At 41.0% G+C, this 18,596-nt stretch overlaps 2 protein-coding genes across 4 annotated transcripts in view; one reads left to right on the plus strand and one right to left on the minus strand.

Moving 5' to 3' along the window:
- Nucleotides 1–2,594: 2,594 nt before the first annotated feature.
- On the minus strand, nucleotides 2,595–6,890 carry nopchap1 (NOP protein chaperone 1). 2 transcript variants are annotated; one of them, XM_062383094.1, is made up of 5 exons: nucleotides 6,665–6,890; nucleotides 6,432–6,526; nucleotides 5,354–5,428; nucleotides 5,088–5,221; nucleotides 2,595–3,929 (listed from the first exon to the last, which is right to left on the minus strand). In XM_062383094.1, exons 2-5 carry the CDS (start codon nucleotides 6,514–6,516, stop codon nucleotides 3,741–3,743), a joined length of 483 nt encoding a protein of 160 aa, XP_062239078.1. In that variant the 5' UTR covers nucleotides 6,517–6,526; nucleotides 6,665–6,890; the 3' UTR covers nucleotides 2,595–3,740. The 2 variants fall into 2 exon arrangements, with proteins under 2 accessions (XP_062239078.1, XP_062239077.1); XM_062383093.1 differs by lacking the exon at nucleotides 6,665–6,890 and having other exon boundaries at nucleotides 6,432–6,606.
- Nucleotides 6,891–7,033: 143 nt separating this feature from the next.
- The window catches only part of slc41a2b (solute carrier family 41 member 2b), a 31,427-nt gene continuing 19,864 nt past the window's right edge, over nucleotides 7,034–18,596 (plus strand). Inside the window, exons 1-7 of one of the 2 annotated variants that reach the window (XM_062383092.1) lie at nucleotides 7,034–7,090; nucleotides 7,341–7,391; nucleotides 7,795–8,460; nucleotides 10,823–10,930; nucleotides 12,713–12,784; nucleotides 13,982–14,126; nucleotides 14,320–14,466. In XM_062383092.1, coding sequence (XP_062239076.1) covers nucleotides 7,930–8,460; nucleotides 10,823–10,930; nucleotides 12,713–12,784; nucleotides 13,982–14,126; nucleotides 14,320–14,466 — 1,003 coding nt within the window. In that variant the 5' untranslated portion in view covers nucleotides 7,034–7,090; nucleotides 7,341–7,391; nucleotides 7,795–7,929. Of the gene's footprint in view, nucleotides 7,091–7,286; nucleotides 7,392–7,794; nucleotides 8,461–10,822; nucleotides 10,931–12,712; nucleotides 12,785–13,981; nucleotides 14,127–14,319; nucleotides 14,467–18,596 lie in introns of those variants that run through there. The other variant, XM_062383091.1, reaches the window with a different exon arrangement.

An 18,596-nucleotide genomic window follows, 5' to 3' on the forward strand; every position in this document is an offset into this window, starting at 1 on the left:
AGTGTCCACATGATGCTCAAAGGTCAGCTTGTCATCAGGTACATCCAAGGACATTTTTACTGTTGTTTACCTTCCACAGCCTGACCATTAATCCCCACACGAGAGATGGAATTCTAATTCTTCCTGAAATCTATAGATATCTCCTTGATTTTGGCGACATTAAAGGGGACATATTATGAAAATTCCACTTTTGTAGTGCTTCTACACGTTAACTTGGGTATCAGGCATGTCTACCGTCTCTAAAACTCTGGAAAAAAATAACTATACGCTAGAGTGTGTCGAATGGGATTATGATAGAAATAAACGTCATAGTCACACCATGCCCATGTAGGGTGTCTCGCTACATGGCCTCGGACGAGCGAGCTAACGCTAGCTGGGCTCCACCGCCCAAGTCCGCATAAACAAGGGACCCACATCCAAGGGGTGACAGTGCGCGGAGTAGAAACATAAGGTCCGCCTCTTCACAGATGACGTCATTGCATTCCTTGAACAGCCTAGTGAATCGTTGCCTGAATTGCTAGATCTCTTAAACGCATATGGACAGCTATCAGGATATAAGATAAATATCACTAAAACCCAAGTACTCACTATAAATTATACACCACCAAAGGAGATCAGGGATAAATACAATTTAAATTGGAATCTAAAGAAAATTCATTATTTAGGCGTAGAAGTGACTAGGAACTTATCAGGACTATACAGGGCAAATTATGATAGGATTAACCGAGAATTATTAAAAGATATACTTAGGTGGACCGCCCTAACATTGGATTTTATCTCAAGGATGGAATTAATAAGAATGAATGTATTACCCAGACTTTTATATTTGTTCCAAGCATTACCAATAGAGATACCTCAAACACAATTCATATCATGGGACCGGATGATATCCAGATTCATATGGGGGGGAAGAGGCCAAGAGTGAGACTCAGAACTCTCCAGCTAAAGAGGGAGGGTGGGGGCCTGAGTCTGGCGAACCTGAAAGAATACTTCCATGCGCCCCAGCTGAGATATGTGCATTGTTGATGTAAACTGGATTATGAAGCAAAATGGAAAGAAATGGAAATATCATTTGAACTGTGTCCCATACAGAGTATTATAGGAGATAGGGAAACATTTAAGAAGGTTAGAAATCAAATGGATTCGATCACAAAATTTACCTTGGAATTATGGTTCAAATTACTTAGACATAATAAGGCTGAGAAGGAGGCAAATATATTGAAATGGGTGAGTTTTGATAACAGTTTTAAACCAGCTGGGCGCGGTGGGGGATTCGGACAGTGGGTGGATAAGGGCATTACGGCATGGTGCACGCTGCTGGACAAGGGGAAGATAATGAGTTTTCAAGACTTGAAAACGAAACTTGGCCTGGATTGGCGGGAATTTTACAAATATTTACAGATACGGGATTATTATGGGAAGCGGATTGGACAGGAGCTCCCTCTAGAGTTGAACAAGGTGGTACAATTAATGATTGATACATATAAAGGAAACCGGGTCAGTTTCCATTCTGATAATACCGTTATCTTATATCCGCTTGTCCAATCCAGTCATAATAGAAAAATGTCAAATGCATTTACTCCCTTCTGCACAATCTGTACATTCTAAAATGTTCCTTACACTGCCCTCAGCCCTGTCCTATTCCCTTCCATCAGTATTTGTCTCTCCTGTGCGAATTTCCCACGACATGAGGTGTTTTTCTGTTTTATCCTCCTGACAATATTCACACAATCCCAGTAATGTGTAGTTTGTCGTTCAAATTACTGTGCCCGATCCTTAGTCTGCTTATTGTTACTTGTCTCTTCCTTATACTTCCCCTGCTTCTTAACTGAGTAACTCTCTGTAACGATCTGTATCCCTACTGAATGTAGATGCCTTCCTTTTGGCTCCGTAACCCATTTCTGCTGCCACTGTTGAATTACTTTCTTCCACACTATGACTCTGCCCTCTGACTTTGATAACTTAATGTTAACCTCAAGAGCTTCTCTGTTAACTACCTCATTTGCTAATATATCCGCTCTCTCATTCCCGAAAATGCCTAAATGAGCCAAATTCCGTGTTTCCCCATTCTTTTAACTGTAAATACTCTTGCTGAGGGTTAAGGACAGAGGATGTCACACCCTGTTAAAGCCCTATGAGATGAATTGTAATTTGTGAATATGGGCTATACAAATAAAATTTGATTGATTGATTGATTGAAATATTATTTCAAACAATTAATCTTGAATGGTTTTTGCCTCTCCTTTTTTGATACTTGGGAGGGCTGATGCAGAGTCACTGCATATAACCATTTTATTTTAGCTACTTTGCTCAACCCACTCTAATGCCATCACCATGGCAAACATCTCAACAACATCCACATTAAGTGTGTATTGGCATCTCAAAAACACTTCAAGAGGCATAACCGCCACCAACAGGACTGGCGTTTGGAACAAGAAAAAAAAAATTATACACTTTTAGCCAAGTCACTTCTGAACCATAGTTCTGAACTTTAAAATTTCACAGAAAATATTGCCTGCTGTTTTTCCTAAGAGACCTGAGACAACAAAGCACAAAAGGCAAGTAGTGTAGTTACTTGACAAACACACACACAGTTTGTCAAAACTCAGAAGTATTTATTCGATTTATGGATTATCATTTTGTGCTGCATTGTTTAGCATAATATTGTTCAGAATTATAAAGCCAGTATTGTATAGCATAATATAATATAGACAGAACTTTCCATTATTTTTTTCACTCCATTTATATAGCATTAAATTCAGACTGAGCTGAATAACAGAAACAGGGGTTCATAACAGGGAAACCATAACCTCTCTATCAGAGGGGCAAAGTTCAGACCCCTCTCCTATTTCTGTGAGCTCAGTACCAAGACCAAGCTCTCACAGAGAGAGACCACCAGGACCACAACACCCACTCCAACAAGACATCAGTGCTGGACTGTGATGGGATTATGAACAATCAGAGAGGGGCATTGTGGCATAGACTGCACATTACCATGTGCCTCCTTCCAGCATGATAATGATCCATGTCACAAAACATACAGCTCAGGCTGCTTCCACCAACAAATATTCAGAGAACTTCAGTGACCTCTCCTGTTATCAGATGTAAATCCAGTGGAACACATTTGGGACGTGGAGCAAGATTTGTGAGAAACGTTTCCATGTCCCCCAGCATTCATGCTGTTCAGAGGGATAAAGAGGGTCCTAGTCTGTAGTAGAAAAGTGGCCCAAATAAAAATTTGCCAGAGAGTATTGTCTTCAACATTGTGAGCATTTTAAACGTAATGACTTATCAGACAAATTCAACAAATGTACATTTACTAAAATAAAAACATCCTTTCAAATTGAAGATAAATTCCTCAGAATATTTGTCGACAGGCTTTATTTTCACCTTTTTAGTAGTGACCTTTAGAACATTGTTACTGTGCCTTTGTATTTGTACACACAGATGATCCCCCGTGTTACACCTTAACACTTAATTAAAGGTTCTATGATCAGCTGCTGACAAGACACGATGGCAAGGCAATATTGAAACCGTGACCTCATTCTTTCAAAAATAACATTTACTGTCGCTCACAGAGCGATGACGCATGTCTGCTTCCAAGAAAGAGTATCATGTTTACTTTCTGTGTGTGGGAAGCTTAAAAAAAACCTGACTCCTTGGGCAAAGTTTCTGTCACACCCACATCTCCTCAGGGGGAAAATAAACTCGATATGAAGTCCAGAATCTGGCTGACTTGTTTATGCCCCCTGCTGGTCCAGAACCTGGATGATAGCTTTCTTCTTCTTGCTTTTGTCTCCAGGTAGTTTAAGGTTCTCCTCTGTGATCTCCTGCTCATCATCAGAGTCCGATTCCTCCTCAGAGTTCAAAAAATCGTCTTCATCCTCAGAGTCAGCGTCTGAACCACTGAGCTCCACCAGTGCTACATCCTTAGAACAAGAAGGAGAAATCCCAACTGTGTTAATGCACTTTTAGAAGTATTTTGATATCTGCATTCTTAAGATACAAAGGAAAACAGCAAATAGAGGGGGATATTTGCAATGGTTTAGGTAGTGGGAGCAAACGTTTCAAAAAGCTTATGGGCTGAGAATCTGATGGACGTGGTTAAGGTTTTAAAAGGACTAGTGCAGTAAGTGATCTAAACTTGCCTTTTTGCTTGGTCTGTAGTAATGCTTGATTGTCAATGTTTTTATGGAATGAAACCAAATTTGCTCTATTGCTTTTCCCTTGTGTTGTTTATATGCAAGTTAGAATGATTGACTTAAGTAGTGTTTTTTTTTTACTTTTCATAGTAAAAGCTCTGTAATTCAGCTCACACTCAACTCTGCACTGCACTCTCTTGGGCAATTTACAATACACAGGCCACAAGTGGGAAGCCGAAAGGTTCTCGAAATGCGTTAAACATACAGAGACACGTTTGTGGAATTAGTAGATAGATAAAACCCATTGCTGATGATGGAGGTGACTTTAAGTTGGGGGCTGGGAGGGATAAACGAATAATAAATAAATCTTAATAAATAAGAGGCATCTAAGAGCTTTTTGTTATATTTTTCACACAATCTGACTTTTTCTCTCAATTCTGTTACATTTTCCTTTAAGTCCCTAGTGTTAGGTCAGGCGATATGCACATTTTTTCCAATCAGCCATCGTCAGCCCAACAAACGCTGATTGACGATATATCCACAAGTGTGCGTGCGCTGCAGGATTGTGTAAGTGCCAATTAACATAACATTTGTGTTCATAAAAATAAAAGAGACAGATATGTTGGCAGCAAGATTCAGCCATAACCTACTAGTGTGCAAACCATCAGAACTATAGACAGCTTTAAATAACAAAAGAGTAAAGCTTTAAACCAAAAAGAGTCCAGAGCATAGACCTGAATAAGACCTCCTTGCCAAACAAGTGGAGCTATGATAATTAAAGTTGGAGACTGCGCAATTAACTTTAAAAGGTCTGTTATTAATTCAGGCTAAATCCATACTACTCCTAAAATAATCTCAGCCAAATGATAATAAAGTTGAATAAAAACTAGTGTCTGTTGTTTTTGCAAGCTTTAAAAAAGGCTCTTCCATAAGATGGAGACTTACCATCTCGATGACTCTCTGTGCCTCCTCCACGCACTCTATGTCAAAGTGTCCAGCAGGAGCCTCCTCCATCTGCTGCTTCAGCTTCTCGTTAGCTGCAGCCATCTGAGGCAGGAAGCTGTGCAGCCGCTCCAACACTGATACACACCAAAACACACACACACACACCTTAATGTCTCAAACTGGTTTTTGTTTTTCCTACAAGTACATAATGTAAATGAACTAATGAATAAGATTTCATCATGCAGTTAATTGATATTAGTTCTCACCACTGCTTTTTGGGACTCTCTCTGTCTGCAGGGACTTGTCAGCCTTTGGCTTGAGGAGAAGAGTCTCACTGAGACCTGACAGCAAAAGCAACAAGCTCATTACATCTCGGCAAAACCAATAACAATCCATTTAACTGACATGTTTCTCAACAGTGGCAAAATAAGTTCAGACAGGAAGCACAAAATTACAAAGTGCCCATGTTATGAGATGTATCCTTTATCAAAATGCAAAAAGCAGGTCAACTGGACCATTGAGCAGGTCAATGAGAGAGAGAGAGAGAGAGAGAGAGAGAGCAAGAGAAAGAGATACTGAATGACACATCCCTCAAGAAGAGTGAGTGTGTGAGGGAGAGATAGTGAGACAGACAGGAAGAGAAAGATTGAACTTAATCAACTGTTGTGTCAAAACGAATTGATTCAGGTATAAAAACTTATATCATACATGTTGATGAACTTCCAACATATATAACCATGTGATCGATGCTAGCTGAAGATTAGCCTGAATTGCTAAGAGATGTTTTTTCTAAAATGTTGGCTGTGGGGTAAAGTGAGACAAATGCTGTGGGGTAAAGTGAGACATGAAGCACAAGTTAAGTTTAGTTTTAAACAATTTTAGCCTGATATTACATTACATATGTTTTATTTTTAATGTCATAAACATTGTAGAAAATACATCATGCCAAGAAACTACACCAGGAAGAAAACCTGGGGCCAAACACCTCTCGCAGAGATGGAGAGTTCAGCCGCTGAGGTCATGCAAGGAAAGAAGTCCTAAAGAAAACCTGGAAGGGATAGAAATATTGACGAGACAACCCTCAAAAGTTTCATAAAGATAAAAGAGAAAGGAGAAGTAAAATCAGTAGCCTGGGGTGCAGTAGCTGAGGCAAAGAGAATATTCACAGATGAGATGGAGGAGGAGCTTGCAAAACACTTGAAACAAGATAGCACTTTTTACTCTAGACAGAGAGAGAAATCGAGAGAAGGCTAGCTGTAATCCTTTCAGAAAAACAAATGGTTATAACCCCACTCCTTCACTAAGACCAAGTAATCAGCTGCTAACTGTTCAGTGTATACACACCTGCTCCACCACCACATGACAGCAGCGCCCGTGAACTCGTCTTCTCCGCGTTCAGCTCCATTTTCAAGTTGTTCGGGTCTTTCATCAACGTGCTGCTGTGAAGAGCAACATCCGGGTGAGAGGACAGGGACGTTTACACATATACAGGCCGTGTTTTTTATGGCGCCCTCTATCGTTGGGGAAGAACTCGTGAACTTGGTGGTAGAGAATAAAAATGGTTAAATGAAACATACCATTAAATAGGGAGCCTGAAAGTCAAGCAGAGTCGTTAAGGGCTTGTTAAAAGTCCCCATATGTCTGGGTTGAGGAGAAACCAACGAGCAGTTCAAGATGGGACCAGATAGGGTTCACTGGATTTGTTTTATGATATATAGTATTCGGTTTGTTGTTTACTCTGATCGATGAGCATTTTCATCTGATTATGATGAGCTGTTCCCTGTTCGAGGCCTTCTTTAGTTTGGACTGTAGCTGTGTTGTGTACACGTCTTTCATATACAGTCTAAGGTACACGTCAATAAAGTTCTGTGAAAAAATCTTTCTGTTTAGTTCCGGGTCAGCTGGGTAGACAGAGAGAAGAGGTCTCACTCCTACCTGTTTTGTCAACATTAATTCATATTTGTCCGTTCACCGAACGCAGCTGCACGAGATTGTTTTACACCGTGAGTTCATCTTTGTCTATTGAAAGCAAATTGCTTATTTGATTTAATTACTGTTTTATGGTTGAGGTAAACTAGTCGTTTTTAAGGTTATATCATCAAGAACATAAAGTGAATGAAACCAGGAATTATTTAGACGGAATAAAGCCTCAGCCACTATTTCCAAACATTCATCAAGCCGACGTAGACGATCTTTGGTGCCACTGCTTTATCTGACGCGGCGAAGTATCTGTCTGTCTGTGTGTCTGCGTAGGAACAAGTCCCAGCGCACATCTCCTGGATTAAACATCTCCGCAGCACAAAGGTAACTTTTGGAAAATAAACCAAACTGAGTGGCGACTAGAAGAACGGGCTTCTTTAGCTTTAGCTCCCAGGCCGATCCTCCTGCTCTTATGTGTTTACACAGCAAGCTAACATAGCGGTGATAGGTAGCATGTCCACAACTCGAGTGTTTTCGTGCTCAGGGAAATGTACCGATAGTTGTTGGTTCGTGCTGACAACGTATGACAGAGAAGAGCTGTCCACGGAGGCATGCAGACACCATGGAGGCCTGAGGGCAAACTGTAACGACAAGTTAACAAAGTGACAGTGAACAGCACCAGCCCCTGTCTGTGCTCTATTAACTTATTTTAAATGCTCATTGGATGTTGTTGTCCGGTTCTCCTATCTCCTCTCCTATCTGTTGTCTCTCTTTGCTCTTTCTGCAGACTGTTGAGTCCCTGAAGACAGTCTGTGACATGGAAGATGCACCTTAGCCACGGCAAAAAGATAGTGTACCACTTGCTCCCCCCCCCCTTCGACTGGATGACACGAGATGACACACCGCAGTCCCAGATCACACCATGAGTATCCAGAGCCTCGGGGGAGCTATAGGAGAGTCCCTGGGCTCTAGCCTGACGGTGCGTATGAGCAGTGCTTGGAGTGCTTTCTCCCTGAAATCTGTGTCGTCCGGGCGGATCTCCTCTCTGTTCCAGACCATGGTTCCTACTGGCTACACTAAGCTGCAGGAGGAGCGGCTGTCCATGGTGGACCTAGGAGTCAAACCTGAGGCAAGCTCGCTCCAGAATGGCTACAGACAAGAGACATCTCACATCGAGAGCCGGCGACACCTGGACCGGGCCTCTCGGTCCTCTGTGACCCTATCTGACTGTGGAGATGGAGGCTTTTCTGAAACAGAGCCCATGCTGGCTGAGAGGAGGCTCTCAGGAGAAGAGGCAGACGAGGAGGAAGAGGAGGAGAAGGAAGGACAGGGATCTGCTAGGCAGATAATGCCCAAGGAGTCACCACTGGCTATGGCACTGCAGATACTGTTGCCCTTCCTTCTCGCTGGATTTGGAACTGTATCAGCCGGGATGGTGCTGGATATTGTGCAGGTATGTCAAGATAGGATAGAACTACTGTTCAAACAGAAATACAATGTGAAGTAGTCGTAATCTAACCAAAAGTAGACAGTGGAGAGGGAGAAGTAGCAATGGATACCTGTTTGTGTGGCAGCAGAGGCTCCTGTATCTCCCAGGTGTCAGTGGAGCAAACACTGTAGTCGGGCTTTGAAATGTCCTCAATGGCGTTCTAACCATTCAGATTGTGTGTCAGTATAATCAAACAAAATAAATGATCTGGGCAATCGTGTGTACTATATTTTTGGGGATATGTCCTTGTTGTTTACAGTTCCCTTTGCTTCTTTCTCAATGTCCAGACTTTTGCCCTTGCTTTAAGCTCTATGTTTTTTTTCGCAGTTGTGTCCTATAAAGTTATTGATTGTGACACAAACCTGTCAGGTGGCACAACTATGGCCTATACACTTACCAGACACTTTATTAGGTACACCTTGCTAGTACCGGGTTGGACCCCCTTTTGCCTTCAGAACTGCCTTAATTTTTTCGTATCATAGATTCAACAAGGCGTGGTGTTTAGACTAAGCTCAATTTGTACTAAGGGGCCCAAAGTGTGCCAAAAATATCCCCCACACCGTTACATCACCACCACCAGCCTGACCGTTGATACAAGGCAGGAAGGATCCATGCATTCCTGTTGTTGACCCAAAAATTCTGACCCTACCATCTGAATGTCGCAGCTGAAATCGAGTCTCATAAGACAAGGGAACGTTCTCCCAATCTATTGTCCAATTTTGGTGAGCCTGTGTGAATTGTAGCCTCAGTTTCCTGTTCTTAGCTGACGGGAGTGGCACCCGGTGTGGCCTTCTGTTTCAAAGTTCGACGTGTTGTGGTTCAGAGATGGTATTCTGCAAACTTTGGTTGTAACGAGTGGTCATTTGAGTTACTGTTGCCTTTCTATCATCTCAAACCACTCTGCCCTTTCTCCTCTGTCCTCTGACATCGACGCATTTTCGTCCACACAACTGCCGCTCACTGGATATTTTCTCTTTTTCGGAATATTCTCTGTAAACCCTAAAGATGGTTGTGCTTGAAAATCCCAGTAGATCAGCAGCTTTTGAAATACTCAGACCAGCCCGTCTTAAATCCCCTTTCTTTCCCATTCTGATGCTCAGTTTGAACTTCAGCAAGTCGTTTTCACCACGTCTAGATGCCTAAATGCATTGAGTTGCTGCCATGTGATTGGCTGATTAGCTATTTGTGTTGACAAGCAATTGATCAGGTGTGCCTAATAAAGTAGCCGGTGAGTGTATATTTACACATATATCATGTCCAGTGCTCCTGTTTTTGTCCATCAAAACAGAAAAGTCAGGTTTGCTGTCCTAGACAAAACCAGTGCAGCAAGCACAAGTTAAAGTTTGCTAACATAACTCCACTCTAATATATAGACAGGCCTGTCCCTCTAAATCATTCAATCAATCGAATCAAACCAGGTTCAGTCAATTAACCACTGTTAATTGACTGAACCCTAAACATTAAGGTAAATTTGCAGCTTTCTATTTTATCACATTATTATTATATAGTGTTGAATGTAGCTAGATGAAGGAACTTTAAAAAATAATGTTTATGATTGAAAGGAATAATAATGTGAAAATATTTAATTTAACTCCTATTATCAACCTATGTAGGTCTGATCCTGTCGGAGATATATGTCCCCATCCTTGTCCTGGTCCTCCTTTTATTTTCACTCCTTGACCTCAACCTCTTCTAGTTTCCTCATCTGTGGCCTCACAGCTCTGACATACGAGTAAAACAATCGGGCAAATGGTGTCCATACCTCTCAGGATTGGTTGTTGCCAATTGGTAAACTAGAGATGTATCGATCTGGATAAGCTCCAAAATGTACTGGGTTCTTCTTAAGGTTATGCCCCACTCCTCCATAGAATTTCGTGGAAAACAGTTAATTCGTTTTTGATTCAGTCAGACAGATTCAGACAGACGGCCACATCAGAGGTTTTAATCTTAAATCTTGGGCCTCATGTAGAGAACTGTATGTTTTAGTTTGTAGAAACTGTGTTTTTCTCCTTAAAAAAGTGATTGTAATACAGGAGGTGTGCTTCTAGTGTTGCTAATTGGTTAAGGGATTTTGTACATCAATTTTTGAGTAGTTGCATTTCAATTTTTTAATTTTAGCATGTAAGCAATTGTGAAAGACTTGAATTACAAGTTCCTGACAACAGTGACAAACCAGTGTCTTCACTCTGTTGGATTAATTTACACATTTGCAGTTATACATGCAAACAAGGCATTTGCTTTAGGAAATGATATCTCAGCATTTCAGTGCTAAATAAGTTGAACTGAGAGTGGAGTCATTTAAATGTCATGTCACTTTCGTCCACAGCACTGGGAGGCGTTCCGGTATATCACTGAGATCTTCATCCTTGTACCTGCTCTACTAGGCCTCAAGGGAAACCTGGAGATGACTCTGGCCTCCAGGCTGTCCACAGCGGTGAGACACACACACAAACATCTTCTGCAGTGACTAACGACGTATATTTCTTAAATTTCTTTCAGGAATTATTTTGATATATTATTTTTATATTAGATGTCAAATTCTGAACATAGTGGCTCAAATTAATTGACAAGAGCACCCAATGTCTCAATTTGAATAAATTACCATCTTGAAGAGTGCAGTGGTTTATTGATCCGAGAATGAGCCATAATCATCTGTCATTAAATACCTGTCAGCTCTATTTCAACACTGACGACACAGTTCAAAATATGATCCAGTTTTTCACTTCTGAAATGAGTTAGTGTTTTGATTTTGTCTAGTTTTGCCTATATGTAAAAATAATATAGAATAGCTTCATCTTCAATAAAAATTGAGTTTTGTTTTTAACTCCTCAGAGACCAGACTAACTAAGAAGGAATATGCAGGTTTATCAGATAATCACCAGGTTCACAGTTAGTATGCTTTTTTCATGGGTCTTGTAGACCTCAGACAATAAGGAAAAGGTCACGTCAACATGAAAAATGACAAACAGTGGTCACAATACACAATGACATGGGATACTTAACAGTGCAGATTATTTAAAGTGCATGTACGTCATGATTGTTGCATAGCGTTCACTCTCCCTATGGTTGTGGGGAAACATGTTTTTGTAACTGGATGATTTGGTGGCTAGTTGAAACAGGTGGTGAGGTGAATGGGAGGGGTCCAAGGTTATTTTTGTGCACGTGTCATGGTGCGCTACAGGGTGATCTTTGATTATTTGTTCACTTGTGCTCAAGTCAACAAATTGTTGACACATGTTGACCTGGCACCAGGTGACTGTATGGGCAACATCCCACAGTATTGATCTTCCTTGCTGGTGATAAATCTGACTATGTTTGTGTCGTCTCCATATTTGAGACTGGTGACTGATAAATTGTTAATCTTAACCTGCTCCTGTCTTATCTGTCAGGCAATATTAATTGGAATTAATTATTTACATTTCAGTGGAAATACAAGTTATTCACCATCCTCTATAGCTCCGGAGCAGCTTTATCAAGTCTGAGAAAATAACTTTAGATGTCATCCAGGCTGTCTTAGCTTGGGCGTGGAGACCACAAACAGGAAGCTGTATTACAGACTGGTAGGGTGGAGAGTCATGTAGGGGTGAAAGTCTAACAAAGGCAGCAGGGTGGGTATTCAGTGTTTTTGGAGCTAACCTATAAGAGGAGTCGAAAGTCAGGGTATCTCTAACCTTTTAACACCATTTTCTGTATTATTATTATAATAGATATATATTTTTTACTTATTTTTATACCTTTTTGCTAGTTTTATGTTTTTTATATCCTAAATCATTTTTTTTGCTAATGTGTTCTTATTTCATGTGTTTGATTTTATTTTAGAGCCATTTGAGCAGCATTTTATGTATTAAATATAATTGATTATTATTTCATTAATGTCCCTCTCAGAATCCCAGAAGTTTACAGAATCTTTAATCAAAATACATCAATCAAATATAAAAAAATAAATATCCTCTGGTGGTCAGGGGCGAAGCTTCTGGTTTCACTCTAGCGTTCTGTCCCGTTGAGTCGAGTGAGATTTTGAGGCTGTGGCTGTAACGTATTTGGGGGCCGAATTCAAATTAGGTCATTTTCTTTGTATATTCAGGCTTTTGTGACGTAGTTTACTGCTACTTTTGTGCGCCTTACCTTTTATTGCTCTTGTGGTTCGAGTTGTGGAAAAACGGTCCGTTACTCTGTTTTATTGTTTTTTATTATTTTGTCTTTACTCTCCACACAGGTGAATGTGGGCAAGATGGATTCTCCAATAGAGAAGTGGAACCTAATCATAGGGAACCTGGCACTGAAACAGGTAATACAACACACACACACACACACTTATACAGACAGTCATTGACATAATACATTCCCTACCCCCTTACCTAACCTAAGACTAATTCTAACCTAACCCTAGTACCTAGTCTTAAGCCTTCCCCAAATTTGCTCACTCTATGCTAGATAGATATAAGTACAGGAACACACACTGAACACCCGAGATCCTCGAGACAATCTCCTATTGAGAGCCTCAGGACTTTCTGTTGACTTTTTCAGTCTCCTGCTACAAAAGTCTGCACACACTACAGAGGAGCTGATGTATGAACACAGCAGAAAATCTTACGCAGGATTTAACACGATGGAGTTGGTGGAGGGAGGTTGATGATTTTTCTAGCAAGCGACGGACGAAAAATAGAAGAGTAAACAAAACTAATATCTCAGGATGAAGAAGCAGTGCTATATAGATAGAAGACACTGAAGAAGATGTCAAGATATTTTTCAGTGAGTCTGGCGTCGACCTCCTGTAAACAACATGTCAATCAATCAATCAAATTTTATTTGTATAACACATATTCACAAATCACAATTCGTCTCATGGGCTTTAACAGGGTGTGACATCCTCTACCCTTAACCCTCAGCAAGAGTAAGGAAAAACTACTGAAAACCCTTTTAACAGGATAAAAATACGTAGAAACCTCAGAGAGAGCCACATGTGATGTCTGCAGTGGAATTTATTTGAAACCTCCTGCTTCTGCCTTCTGCACCACCCCTCACCAGAACACTACGGAGCTTTCTGTACTGTCATGAATGCGTATGAGACGAAAATCTCCTGCTGTGTTGTTCATGTGTGAAAAGCAAACTCTGGAGAGAGTCCAGACTCAGCTCACCGTAGTTTTCATGTCTGACAACAGCTTACGTTCGGCTGAAGGTAATTGGTGTAACCAGGTGGGATTTCACTCTGACTGTTTGTGTGGTATCTACCCACACACACTAATAAACCCAACATATCCACATGCAACATCACATTGTTTTTATGAGCTGTGTGATTGAAATGTTACACAACATGTCACCAAGAGGTGTTATGTCATAGATGATTCACTGTGTATATCTGGAGGTGTTGTTATCACTAATCCTCTAAGTACCCTTTTGCATTTTTTCACATGCATGGTTATTCTTGTTTTCTTTAACCACTGAAAGTGCACAGAAGACAATGCTCCTTCCCTCTGTGCTCCAGGTTCAGGCCACTGTGGTGGGTTTCCTGGCAGCTGTAGCAGCTGTTGTTCTTGGTTGGATCCCAGAGGGAAAGTTTCAGATGAGTCATGCTGTACTGCTGTGCTCTAGCAGCGTGGCTACAGCCTTCATCGCGTCCATGCTGCAGGGTAAACACTCACACTGACAGTTACACAGAAGCTGGGTCACTTTTGTCCTCCCTCCAGTCACTGTAACTTATGTCACATAGAAGTTATGGTTCCTAAAACACCAACAAAGAATGTGTGTATTAGATCATCTGAAGGTTATCAGTAATTGAATCACAATTAGTAAAGTGCTTCACCGTTCCCATGTCTTGTTCAGGTTTCATCATGGTGGGTGTGATTGTGGGTTCCAAAAAGACGGGCATCAACCCAGACAATGTAGCCACACCCATTGCTGCCAGTTTTGGCGATCTCATAACCTTGGCGATCCTGGCCTGGATAAGTCAGGGCCTCTACAAGTGTCTGGGTAAGTGAATAACTACTGCCTTTCAAAAGACTGCTGCCGTCACACACAAATACATTAATACATCAGCAGTCTGCAGGTTATCAACATAACCCGTCACCTCCTCCTCTCTGGAGTGCTGTCGCTGGTATTAAGATGAAACCTGCTAACACTCTCTATGGTGCATGACAGACTTCAAAGCCACTGACAATGAAACTTTCCAAGATGTTTTCCACTAGGTCAAGCCACTGACAAAGACTGTGGCAGCTTTCTCCCATGTTTGTTTCCTCAGGGTGACTTCCACCTGCCCCCTCACTTGCACAAAAGGATGAGGAATGTTGATCTAGAGTTTTATAAAAGATAAATAAAAAAAATCTGATCTGTATCTGATTTAGAACCACTCATGAAAGTGGCCAAAGTGATCTGAAACGATCAGATTCCATGTGATCTCTGCTGTTCACAGTCATGTAACAATCAGATCTGGGTCACATAGGGCAAAGCATCTTAGTGTTACTATAGTGACAAATCATTTTGTTCTGTGGCATAAAAGACACAAATGAACTGCTAGAAGTCGAGGGGTCTAGGTTGCTTGTTTTGCTAATTATGTTAATATGTCTATGTGTAAATGCTGAACTTGTTTTGAAAACTGCTTGTAGTGAGCCTCACACAGTGCGACACCTTAGTCATGTGGTTTAATACTCAGTAACAGTCATAATTCATTAATAGCCTGTCTTGCTGCACCTGAATGCTGTTATTAATCTTTCATTATAACATCAGGGGTCACATGAGGACAAAGACTTTTTTCTCTTAGAATTATGTTCCAGTTTTTTGTAATAATTACAACTAAATTACTATTTCTTAAAATTGTATCTGATGTTTAGATATCATCTTAAAACTCCCCCTTTCAGGATCTCATGACCTCCACCAGGGGTTCTCACTCTAGTTTTGGAACCATTGCCTCAGAATTTGGCATGACTGATGAGTCTAAGTTAAATTTTGTCTATAAGTAATGCTACGATGTTGATGCTGAAATGATTTAGATTTAGTTTCCGAGGTTTTGGTTTGGAGTGACACACTTTCAAACCATATGAAATCATAAATGTTTTTACAATGGTGTCGGTTTGGTCAATGTTCAGTTAGAATGTTGCCAAGATAAGATGTGAAGTTTGTGTGTTGTTGTGTGTGATAAACTTCCCACAGTCAGCCAGCAGAGGTCCCTCCTGCCTCACTCTGCAGCACAGACCATCTTTTTTCCTAATTTAGTAAGAATTTAAGTCATCACGGTTCTCTGTCACACCCAGACTTGGGTACAGACTAGTATGACTTAATACAGGGAACACTGGCAGAAGTTTTTTCCTGGAAATTTCTAGTGCTAGTTTAACTGTACAATAGAGATGTTCACCGCTATGAAAACAACAGTTGAGTTCTGTAAGCGCAATGTATTAAACATACTTTCAGGGCAGTGCAGTGAGAATCACTGGCTCTGTCATTGTCTGGACAGTGGCTCTATTGTTCTGGAGACCAGTCATTCTGTCACTCTGTAGCTAAATAGGAACTAATGGTCACTGTACTCTCATTTAGCAATGACAATGAGAGTACAGTGATTTTAAATCACATAATCACATGATTATAAGATCTTACAATACCTTAGTCAGGATGAGATGCCGGCGAGTAGTAGCAGCTGTAGGAGCCAAGTGGAGTCCAGAGGAGTTTATTTATAGAGTGCTTCTAATGCACAGGATTGTTACAGAGTGCTTCAGTGAGAGGGCTCCTCAATGGCTAGAAGCAGGAATAATGGAAGCCTGACATGGAGAACAAATACCAAGAAATAGAGCCAGTGCTTGTGGTACAATCACAGTATTGTGTGGATTCTATCCTTCTTTGCCCAATCAATGGAATGTCACCAATTAAATTGGCCGTTGGTTGGGGAGTTTTGACAGATTTGTTAGACAAAAAAGATATGAGGGTATAACAAAAAAATCTGAGGGCAGTCATTTCACACGTGCACAGAATCAGCGTGATAAAGAAAATCAAACCACAAGCAGGTTATGTTTGAGTGCGAGTGCAGTGTTTGGGTCAGACCATTACAACATCTGAAAGTGAAATCAATAGGTCCTGCTCTCAAACTGCAAGACCATGCTCTTGGATAAAGAGAGGTAAAAAACAACAATATGGCATCACAAACATCAGAGTTTTAAATAGATTTGTGCGGGGAAGTGGAAGAGGCTATAAACGTAACACAGCATTATTTTTACCTTTTTATTAAGTTGTTTTGCCTAATGTACCAGCAAATAGCTGCTTGGTTACCAAAGGGGCAACATCCTGGGCTGAGCGATGAGGCCGATACGGAAGTGTAAAAAGCTGCAGTTCACTGGGTGGCCACTAGAGGCTGGCTCCAAGAAACAGAAAGTCCCATCTACTCCAATGTTAAAATGCCCAACTTTAGAGCAGAATTAAACCTGTTTACAGCATGGTTCAACCTTTGGTTTTAGTCTCAATCGCGAGGTTCTTTATTCATGACAACTCTGAGGGGGGTGAATTTTTTTCTTACTCCCCCGTTTAAGCGATATTGAGGTTTAAAATTACGCATAATTAGGGGCGTGGTCTATTGATTGACACCTGGGCACAGGCTCCGATGCGGGCACAGCTTGTCACTAGCCGCTCGTTAGCTCCCCTCAAGCCACCTGCAAGCTGCTCGGTCCACTCGTAGCTTCATGTCGGCCGAACCCCGTCGATTCACTCAACACAAACCATGGCTGGCTGTGCAGTTCATTGAACTAACAGACCGTCTCACAGCTCTGGTGTCAAGTTCTTCCGGTGAGTGAAAATCGATTTTTATTTAATTCATATATTAGAAGCGTAGCAATGATTAGCAGGTAGTGTTGCTCACGATTTCATGTGATCTCTTGCAGACCCTAGCTCACCTGCACATTGTTTCTCTGTCCAATTGGCAGGGACAGGGATATTGTTTTTCTCTGCGTTTTCAATCGCAGTTCACGGCACTAACTGGAGCAAGGCCATGGAACTGGTCTGCTAGTTGTTTCAAGTGTTTGGCTCCTCCTCCATCTCCTCTGTGAATATTCTCTTTACCTCAGCTACTGCACCCCAGGCTACTGATTTTACTTTCCCGTTCTCTTTCTTCTTTATGAATCTTTTGAGGGTTGTCTTATCAATATTTCTATCCCTCCATCTTTTCTTAAGGACTTCTTTCCTTCATGACCTCAGCGGCTGCACTCTCCATCTCTGCGAGGGCTGTTTGGCCCCAGGTTGTCTTCCTGGCGTATAGTTTCTTGGCATGATGGCTATTCTACAATGTTTATGACATCAAGAATAAAACATATATATATATATATATATAATGTAATATAACACTTGAATATGTTTAAGACTAAACTTAACTTGTGCTTCATGGTGGGGTAAAGTGAGACAGTGTCTCACTTTACCCCACAGCATTTGTCCCACTTTACCCCACAGCCACCGTTTTAGAAAAACAACATCTCTTATCAATTCAGGCTAATCTTCAGCTAGCATCAATCACATGGTTTTATATGTTGGAAGTTCACCAACATGTATGATATAAGTTTTTCTACCTCATTCAATTTGTTTTGACACAACAGTTGATTAAGTTCAAAGCAACAAAATTTACTTTTACATGCAAAAAACAATTTTTTGTGAAAAAACATACTTTCCACAGCACAAGCACCAACTTCTCCTTCATGGCAAGGGGGGAATGGGAGGGGCTTGAAAACATATTGGTCAAATGACCACAAATGTGTTCTGTTGCCTAGATACAGGGGGTTTCTCACATTACCTGATGTCCCACATTACCCCGCTCTCCCCTATAAAATGGTTTTTTATATTAAACTGGGCCTAGTGCCTTGTATAAACATAACTAAGCTACTAATTTAAACATGTGCAAGGTACAGGGTGGCCATGCCACTGCCATTTATAAACATACCTTCTTGCAAAAACACTGAGCTATTAAAGTAATTTACAGATTCATGTTTTATTTTAAACATGAATCCTCAAGCCATCTGTGGATGGCACACATACACCCACATTAGTGAGATGTCGGCCCCTGATGGGTAGCACACAACTAATCTAATCTTGGACGAATGGAGGTTGTCAGGCAGAGGGTCATATCAGCCTCACAA

This window comes from Platichthys flesus, chromosome 23 (genome assembly GCF_949316205.1).
Source record: "Platichthys flesus chromosome 23, fPlaFle2.1, whole genome shotgun sequence".
Taxonomy (NCBI): Eukaryota; Metazoa; Chordata; class Actinopteri; order Pleuronectiformes; family Pleuronectidae; genus Platichthys; species Platichthys flesus.

Bases quoted from the DNA above. Each gene is read 5' to 3' on its own strand.
- nopchap1 (XM_062383094.1), bottom strand. From the start codon at position 6,516: ATGAAAGACCCGAACAACTTGAAAATGGAGCTGAACGCGGAGAAGACG. The intron at 5,429-6,431 runs GTGTGTATACAC...TTTTGCTGTCAG, and splicing joins GTCATGTGGTGGTGGAGCAG to GTCTCAGTGAGACTCTTCTC. The intron at 5,222-5,353 runs GTGAGAACTAAT...GGTGTGTATCAG, and splicing joins GAGAGTCCCAAAAAGCAGTG to TGTTGGAGCGGCTGCACAGC.